General features: G+C 35.1%; 1 protein-coding gene across 1 annotated transcript; it reads right to left on the bottom strand.

Annotated features, from left to right (window-relative positions):
• Positions 1–8181: 8181 nt before the first annotated feature.
• On the bottom strand, positions 8182–8565 carry LOC141695428 (uncharacterized). The gene has a single exon (XM_074499675.1). It carries the CDS (start codon positions 8563–8565, stop codon positions 8182–8184), a length of 384 nt encoding a protein of 127 aa, XP_074355776.1.
• Between the last annotated feature and the right edge of the window lie 1847 nt (positions 8566–10412).

The following is a 10412-nucleotide window of genomic DNA, read 5'->3' as shown; positions in this document are numbered from 1 at the left end:
TATTATTCAAAATAAGGCCAATTATTTTATATAAAAATAGCAACTATTAAAACAAAGTCTGGGTCGTATAACGTTTGATATAAAAGCATTTAACACATAGTAATATACCCGAAAATACCCTGAACTACACGGATCACATACAGCACATAACAACTAATATTTTATGACTAATTACACTTAATGATATAATAAAACACATAATACTCATTTATTATGATATTAAGCAATCATAATTTCTCAGCCGTTACATCCTTCCACCCTTAAAAGGATTTTGTCCTCAACATCACGCTAAGAAAATAACCGGGGATACTTTTCTACCATTTTACTTTCAAGTTCCCAGGTTGACTCTTCAACCATATGATTCTTCCACAAGACTCGTACTAATGGTGTTGACTTATTCCTTAATACTCTTTCCTGTCGATCTATAATTCTTATCAGTTGCTCAACACATGACAAATCAGCTTGAATCTCTATCGGCTCGTATTCTATCACATGCTTCAAATCCGGATTATACCTCTTAAGTACTGACACATGAAACACATTATGAATATGCTGCATATAGGGTGGTAAGGCTAACTCATATACAACCTTTCCTACTCTCTTTAATATCTCCAATGGTCCAACGTAATGCGGCTTAAGTTTGTGCTTCTTGCCAAATCTGGTTAATCCCTTCCATGGTGATATATTTAATAACACAGGTTCTCCCTCATTGAATTCCATATCCTTCCTGGCTTGATCCGCATATTTTCTTTGATGATTCTGCGCTGCTTCCAGTCGCTTCTGAATAAGTTCCACTTTTTTTTTAGTTTGCTGGATCAATTATGGACCTAGAATCTTCCGTTCACCGGCTTCATCCCAATATATCAGAGATCTGTATTTCCTCCTGTATAAGTCCTCATAAGGTGGCATTCCAGTGCTTGCATGATAACTGTTGTTGTAAGAAAATTCCACTAATGGTAAATGTTCATCCCAGCTGCTTTCAAAGTTCAGTGCACATACTCGTAGCATAAATTCAATTGTCTGGATTGTTCTTTCGCTTTTCCCGTCTATCTGTGGATGGTATGTTGTGCTCATATTTAACTTGGTACCCAAGCATTCTTGAAATTGGCTCCAGAATCTCGAATTGAAATGAGGATCTTGATCAAATACAATTGATACAGAAACTCCATATCGCATCATGATTTCCTTGATATATAAATGCACTAGCTTGTCAAGCGAAAATATTTTGTTGATTAGAAGAAAATGTGCTGACTTCGTTAGTCTGTCTATAATAACCCAGATTGCGTCATGATTTGCTCCGGTTCTTGGAAGTCCTACTACGAAATCCATTGCAAGATGTTCCCATTTCCATTCCGTAATATCCAGTGGTTGCAGTAATCCACTTGGACGCTGATGTTCTTCCTTGACTCATTGACATGTATAACATTTGCTTACCCATTCTGCTATTATTTTCTTCATGTCTGGTGTGACGGCCTCAACCCCGGGGTCAGGAGTTGACATCATCAACAATCACCATAACAAACATAATATAATCAATTCCAGGATAAAATATAAATACGACCCCACATTCCAAGATCTTTTCCAAGTTTAAGTATGACTTAGGTTACTCAACTAACACAACTCAAATTACCTTACACAATCCTCACCACTAATTTAATGCAACAAGTCAACATACCTCATCTGGTCTGCGCACAACTATCCCAGAGGAGCCTGACACGAAAGGAGCTGGAATTCTGCCCTGACTACCGTACAAGAATCTCCTAGGCATCTGCAATACATATAAAATATTCTCCAAGGGTGAGCAATTGCTTGCTCAGCAGCACCACTATATGAATAACGAGTAAAACAGTTTAAAGTAAAGCAGTTATAGGAACAGAGTTCATAACTTTCCAGAAACATGTAAAACATGATATAAACTAGATATCAAAACTAGCAATCTCTGTAAAACAATAACATCAGTAGTGTGCTGTGTATAAATACCAGAGTCAAATTTTAGCATGCTATCTTCATTTCCAAATCCACTAGATAAACCACTTGCTCCGTTATGGAGACCACAAAACCCAAATCAGATACATAGTGGATATGTGAAGATAGTTGATCAGGCTATCAACACCGGACAGCTCCCACTGCGATCCTATATACCTGTTCCGGAACTCAGAGACTAGCTAGGTCTCTGACCTGCTGGACTAATCGGTTTTATAGTGCGCGTAACCGAATTAGCCTCTTACGCCACCTCAATAGGCCTACTCTGGCCCCAATGTATCCCATATCTGACCATTTTATACAGTTTTCAAAACACTTGTACCTATCTCATTTTCAAAATCAATTATTTAATCAGCACACATATAAAATCCAGTTCGCAAATCATTTCATTCGAGATAGGTACCTTTTGAAGTTACTTTTCCCCAAAACAATTTGAAAACAGTGATTTATAACTACAGGGGATGCGTAACTTAAAACGTTTCTGTTCCATTACGAGAATAAAACATTTAGCTATTCATATGCACTGAACCATAAAAGAATGGTTTGGGGTACTTGCCTTGCAGAGCTTTACAACTATCACAGACTGATTTTGATAGACTTGAACATTCGGGCTCTCATGGAAAAATGACTGTCTCATTAGAAGACATCCCTGCTTCGCAGTAATCTATCTCAAGATAGTATCCAGGACTCTCAGGGTTCTTCACTTGGGAACCTTGAGGCACTTGCCGACTGATCACTAGATTATCTTAGTTCAATATCAGTTCTTGAGTCCTTCGACTAGAACCTACAGAGTCGAAATACCCTACGTTAGACGTCTAGGTATGCTTGACATATCCTCAATAACACATCTACCCAATCGATATCAAATCCCGACTCGTACTTATATATTATTATAATACACGCATCAATGTAGGGTTCACGTTCTCAAAATCGGTTTGGTGTTCATTTTCAGAAAATACGCTTACTCGTCCTTTTACGAAATTAGGGTCATTGGGTTTTAACAAAATATTCACCACAACATGCAATCACGTTTCGCACAGAATATATAAATATAAATAGGTTTATACTTGCTCGATGTCCCGATAATTACCGGATACGCTCCTGTATTTCTGTAGTTCGATTTCCAGGAAATCGGGCAGCGTCTCCTTTGTTTATCGGACTACCCGTCGATACAATTCGACGTCTCAATCAACAATCAATCCAATTAACTGAAATTCATAACCCAACCACGCAATCCAACAATCTCGAACCCACAACACAATCACAAGTCACAAATTCCCAAACGTCAATCCAAATCAAATAATTATTATCCGATTATTTATATCTCGAAAATAATTTACGAACTACATTAATATTTTAAAATTTTAGGACTCAGATAACGATCATCACGGTCCACCGTCGACTCGCCGAGGCTCATCGTCGACGGCGGTAAAATTCACGGGCACCCGAACAATTTTCGGGTTTCCAACGTAAATTCTATCGATTAGTAAAAATTTCCTGCACGAAAATAAAACGAATTTATCTCATTAAAATAATCGAATAGGTTCCTGCAAAATTTAAGATCCCGAATCAAAATTGTATAAAATCGAAACAGTACAGCAAAGGTACGGGAATAACCGAACTGTCGCATCACAGGTGCACATACACGCGCCACGTATACACATCATGAAGCCACCACCGTCTCGCCGGAATCCGGCGAAAGGCGGCAGCAAACCACAACAATAAATGAACCAACTCACACACACACAGCAGCATCCACACACTGATATATACACACGCACACTTAGCACAGACACTCAAACACCCAAACACCGGAGAACAACACAGTACGGGAAGGAACAGGCGGCGAGGTCACTGAAAAATCAAGCAGTGGTGGCTTTCCAGCAAAAGCCGAGAAGAATGAAACAAGAAACAAATGGTAGAGAGGAAAGGGGATAAAGGGAAGATAAGAGAGATGAGAAATTGATTCTGTATATCTATTTTTTTTATTATACTAAAAATCTGCCACGCATAGAAAATGTGCAGAAGGTTTGACACGTATCACTTAAAATTTCTGAGAAACATACACGTAGAAATAAGGATAAATATGAACTTTCTGCAACCTGGTTTTGTCCCGTAATTTGTTTTTAACGAATAAACTTGCGGGTGAAAATAACCCGAAAAATTGCCAAACTAATTTTAAATATCTCAGAATATTAAAATACTAACAAAATAAAAATTTCAAAATTTTTAAACCATTTTTGAATCGCACATCATACCCGCATTTATCAATTAACGAACCGAGTTGCATATAAAATAAAATCATAAAATCACAAAAATAGTCTTAAAATGTTATAAATATCCCGAAGTTTATAAAAACATAATTTTTGAAATTTTAAGATAATTTCTGAAATGCAATTTATACCCGCTTTTTAACAATTAACGAAACAAGGTGCGGTTGAAATTAATCCTGAAAATTTCCAAAATAATTTTAAAATTCTCGGAATATTCCAAACATAAATAAATATGAGTTTCATAATTTTTGAAGAATTCTAGAATTAAATATGGATTTTACAAATAAATGCACTCAGAAAATCATACAGGATTAAATAATTGACAAAATATTGAATTCTAACTTTTATAAAGTCCCAAAAATAATTATTGTAATTATAAAGTTATAAAACCAATTTTAGAGATCATCCAAATATTTATGGAAATAAATCTGCAATTAAATCCACTTTTTAAAGTGGAACAGAATAATACCACTCACTATTTATTACACAAATAATCCCTATACATCCACAGTCACACATAAAAATAGTAACACACAATACACTGCTGACACTACCAATACACATATTTTATTTATTAATTATTTAACAATTACACATTTAAATAATAAAATATACGAGTCGTTATATCTGGCCACCAAAAGTTTTCTTTCAGATCCATGTACATCTTTGTGCTTCTTGGATGAATAGAAGACCTTGAGTTGTGAGCGTCTCATAAAATTTCTTCTTTCAATTCTGCTACATTAGGTACCCAGATTCTTGAGGTAAATTGTAGAATTCCCTTGTCATTCTGGCTTGTAATTTCTTCTCATTTTCCAACAATTCTGGTTGAAACGTCACTGCATAAGTTATCTCAGTGGACTCTTCTGGAATACGAACTTCAATTTCCAATTTCTCAAATTCTTTAATTAACTCTTCTGAGGAAGTTAGCATGTTCAGTCTTTCTTTTTTACTTAGCGCATCTGCAACAACATTCGCCTTTCCCGGGTGATAGTAGATTGACACATCATAATCTTTGATTAATTCTAGCCATCAACGTCGTCTCATGTTGAGCTCCTTCTGAGTAAAGATATACTTCAACCTTTTGTGATCAGTGTAGATTTCACACTTCTCACCGTACAAATAATGTCTCCAGAGTTTCAGTGCGAACACTATTACAACTAATTCCAAGTCATGTGTCAGATACTTTTGTTCATGAGGTTTGAATTATCTGGAAGCATATGCAATACACGTTACCATGTTGCATTAGTACACATCCTAGTCCTCGGTAGGAAGCGTCGCTGTAGATAACAAAGTCTCCTTGATCATCTGGAAAAACAAATACATGTGTGGTTACTAATCGATTCTTCAATTCCTGGAATCTTTCCTCGTATTTCTCATTCCATATGAACTTTTCTTTCTTTCGAGTCATCTTAGTTAATGGCGTACCTATCTTCGCAAAATCTTTAACAAATCTTAGATAATAACCAGCCAATCCCATAAAACTCCTGACTTCTGTAGGCGTCTTCGGTCTTTCCCAATTCAAAATAGCTTCAATTTTTGCGGGATCAACTTTAATTCCTTCAAGACAAATTACATGGCCTAGAAATTATACTTCTCCTAACCAGAACTCGCATTATAAAACTTTGCATAAATTTGTTCTTTCCTCAAGATTTCCAAGGCAATTTTTAGGTGCTCTGCATGCTCTGCCTCGGTCTTTGAATAGATCAAGATGTCATCAATAAATACAATCACGAAATTGTCCAAGTATTTCTCGAAAACTTTGTTCCACAGATCCATGAATGATGTGGGTGCATTAGTTAATCCGAACACCATTACGAGGAACTCATAGTGACTATACTGAAAGAGATATGTCCTAAGTCCAATCATGTATGAGGATTTAGGAATAACTTTTATGTAATCTGTTTTGATTTCATTGATATTAATAAAAGATTTGTTTTGTTTTTATTGCGGGCTCTATCTATTTAAATATTTAAATAAGATATACCACAGTTTAGAGTAAAGCTTTTTATGGATTGTGATGAGATCATAATAATGAGACCTAAAAGATGATAACTCTAAACTTAAATAGTTCCTGGTCATAGGATTACTAACTGGTAATTAATAATCCGCAAAGATCGGTACATACTATGCTTGCTTCATTATGAAGGATGTCTGTTCTCATAGACATTTGTGTGGTGACACTATAGCTAGTATGTGGGTGCTTATTATAGAATAAGTTCACTGAACATGACTCACACAGCTGAACAACTGATGGAGTTCACTCACGTGTCAGCAGTTGTTCACATAGTGATAGTTGTACAGGTATCCTTAGACTTGAGGTCATCATAGTCATCTTGTGTACACTGAACTATGCTTTGGTTTGGTTCTTAGTCTCAAGGGACAATTATAAGGGCTCTACTGGGTATAGGAATTTGTACACGAAGATAGTGTATGATCAATAAAGGATCTACCCCTTCCAGTGTAGGAAGAGAATGTTCAATGCTGATCCACTTATGTTAGTTCAAGAATCTCTGGCCAGAGTGAATGAAATTAGAAAGGAGTTTCTAATTTACATTAAATAGAACTAAGCATAGTGAATGAGAAAGTAAGTGATTAAATAAGATAGGCTTGACACAAGTTCCATGCCTTGTATTTAATCATGATATTGCAGGGTAGAAGAAATTAATTGTACGGTAACTATTCACTGAATAGGTTCTTGGTATTCTAAGAAGTGAATTCGTATTATCCGGATAGTCGCGATATGCTGAGAAGTATCCCTCACGATGTAAAATAAATATGATTAATTAATTAATCATATTTAATGAATTAGAGAATTTATAAAAATAATGATAAAATAGTTTTATTATTATTTATTTCTACTACCGGCTTAATATTGAACCTACAAGGTCACACCATAAAAGAGAATGATTTAATGGTGGAAGAATTAATTAATAATGGCTGATAATTATTTATTTATGAAATAAATAATTAATTGGCAAATTTAATAATTGATTAAATGAGATTTAATTGATTATAAATTAATTAAGAAAAGTTCTTAATATTATTAATTAAGAATTTAATTTTTGGAAATTAAATCAAGTGAGAGAATTATTTCTAAAGAGTTTAGAAAAAGGATTAATAATTAAAAGGTGTTTTAATTATTAATGAGAATAATAAAGGGTTAATAATAATAATATTTTATGGGAAAATTTTCAACTGATAATTTTTCCTATAAATATACTATTATAAACCCTATTTTTGTCTCAACCAAAAAGATTTACAAAACCCTAATTCTCTCCACCTCCTCCTCCTTCATTACATCATTTTCTTGGTGGATACCGGTGGAGTGCTTCACACTTGAGGAGCAGCTGCTAAGGATCTCCGCTCGTGGTTCTTGGATCGCTATTAAAGACCTCCATCTTTCCATTAATGTAAATCTTCTTAAGGAAAAGATACTAAACTACGAATTAAATATTATTTTTCGCATGGATCCTGCGTAGGGTTTCGGTTTTTTTAAGATTTAAGTTTACGTTTTCGCTGCGTTTATGTGCTAAAAACCCTTCATATACCTGGTACAAAAAGCAGTTTTAGGAATATCCTTTGCCTTAATCCTCAATTGATGGTAGCCTGATCTTAAATCAATCTTGGGGAACCATGTTGCTCCCTTCAGTTGATCAAACAAATCATCAATCCTTGGTAAGGGATACCTATTCTTAATGGTTAACTTATTCAACTCATGAGAATCGATACACAATCGCATAGTACCGTCCTTCTTGACAAACAGTACCGGTGCACCCCATGGGGATACACTAGGTCTTATAGTTCCTTTGTCCAAAAGATCTTGTAATTGCGTCGCTAATTCTTTCATCTCAACTGGTGTCATTCGATATGGTGCTTTCGAAACTAGTTCAGTGCATGGCGCTAGATCAATGGTAAACTCGATTTCTCAATCCGGAGGTAAGTCTGGAAGTTCATCAGGAAATACGCCTGGAAACTCACATACAACCGAGATGTCTACAATCCTCGGACCTTCCTTGTTAACATCCAACACATAGGATAGATAAGCTTTACATCCTTGACGTAGCAATCGCTTAGTCTGTATCATTGTAAGGAATTTCTTCTTCTGTTTCTCACTTCTAAATATAACCCTTGCATTGTCCGCAGTTCGTAGATTGACTTTCTTATTTGCACAATCAATTTGGGCATTATGACCGGCTAACCAATTCATTCCTAATATAACATCAAATTTTCCTAACTTGAAAGCTATCAAGTCATTAGAGAAGTGATGTCCTGCTACTTTGACGTCACACTCTGGACACACCCGATCCATGAGGATTTGGTCATCATTAGCGAACTTTATAATTAACGTGTCACCCAACCATTGAACTTTGCAGCATAACTTATCAACAAATTCTTCAAAAATAAAAGATCTTGTAGCTCCAGAATCAATTAATACATTTGCGTTTACGGAGTTCACAGAAAGCGTACCTGCAACTACGCTCAGACTCTGTGTTGTACAAGACATGCCTGTATAATAACAAGACTAAGTCATATTGACAACCCTAAGATTTAGTTGTATGATAGTCTAAATCTGTATTTCTATTGTATTACTTGAGTCTGTAAAAATATTAAAGATCAGACTGGAATATTTTTCTGTAAACAGTCTCAAGCCTAAGAATAAACTCTGGAAGAAGATCAACAAGATTATGCCTCAGATAAAAGGTGAAGAAGCTTGGAGTTGAATAAATCTGTTTCAGGAAAAATGTTAGAAGTCAAGATATGTATAAGTCATATAGAGAAGTCATTTGAGAACTCTAGAATGGCTTATCGAGAAGTCCAAATTGGCTAATAGAGAAGTCCCGGAGATATCGACAAGTCAAATGAAGATATGAAGATTGGAGATATCGACAAGGCAATCTCTGTTTAGAGATCTCAGAGATATCTACAAGTTAAAATGTATATAGAGATCTCTGAGATATCGATAAGTCATTTTGTATATAGAGAACTTAGAGATATCGACAAGTCGAATGAAGATATGAAGATTGGAGATATCGATCAGTCAATTTTCTCATTGAAGATCTCAGAGCTATCGACAAGTTATTTCTACAGGCAGAGATTTAGAGACCTCGATAAATCAAGTTCACTTATAGAGAACTCAGAGATCTCGACAAGTCAAAGACAATTATAGAGAACTTAGAGACCTCGATAGGCCAAATTCACTTATAGAGAACTCAGAGACCTTGAAAAGTCAAAGACACTTATAGAGAACTAAGAGATCTCGATAAGCCATTATATTTATCAAGATGTCGGTTCTCTATACAACAAAGTGGAGATCTCGATATAAACCTCAAGTAACAAATGCAGATGGTAGGGCGAAAACACGCGCTAAAATTACAGGCAAGTATACGTGTTCGCAAGTAGTATAAGATATAAATCAGATTCGTTCCCACGAAGACTCTTTTTGGTAAACTTAAGATTATGCACCTATGCAACAATGGTATAGCTATCGCTCAATGCTAAGACAATAACAAGTTGAGATGTTTATAACTAAGATTAAACTAACATGAAATTAACTAAGAATAAAAGTGATTGAATTAACTATATGAGACAAACATGGAATTCTAACTTCATTACTACTTCATTTAAAGTCATTGTTCTTAACCTTAGCATACAATGGTGATGACAACTAATCAGATAACACGAGACTAGTAAACGCCAACTTTCGTTGTATGAATACCCTACTACCAAACATCCACAAATGAGATAGAAGCTGAATAGACACCAATTATGTTGAGACCCTATATGTCTATAGAATTTGACAACATAAAGGTTTAATGAACAAGTTATCTGTCATGATTACATAGGGCAAGTAAGATGGTTAAAATTACCTATAAATCATGCATAACAAATAAATGAACATATGCTAGCATGGCAAGTTCTAAATCTCTATATTCATTATCGCTTCAATAGAGATTAACACGCTATCATATATGTTAGCTACACACATAAGACAAATAAGCACAACCAATACTAGGATATCAATCAATCACCACACACCAAGATATTCAAACAAATTAACTATAGAAATTCATAAGTAAATCCGTTAGAACCCCACGATAACGATTAGTTCATAATCGAACTTATCGTCACCATGGGTTCGAATGAAAACATGATAAT

This window comes from Apium graveolens, chromosome 11, assembly GCF_009905375.1.
Source record: "Apium graveolens cultivar Ventura chromosome 11, ASM990537v1, whole genome shotgun sequence".
NCBI classification, from domain to species: Eukaryota; Viridiplantae; Streptophyta; class Magnoliopsida; order Apiales; family Apiaceae; genus Apium; species Apium graveolens.
The sequence above is the reverse complement of the archived record's forward strand: the minus strand, read 5'-3'. Positions and strand labels throughout refer to the sequence as shown.

Excerpts from the sequence above, each read along its gene's own strand:
- LOC141695428 (XM_074499675.1), bottom strand. The coding sequence starts at position 8,565 with ATGGATCGGGTGTGTCCAGAGTGTGACGTCAAAGTAGCAGGACATCAC.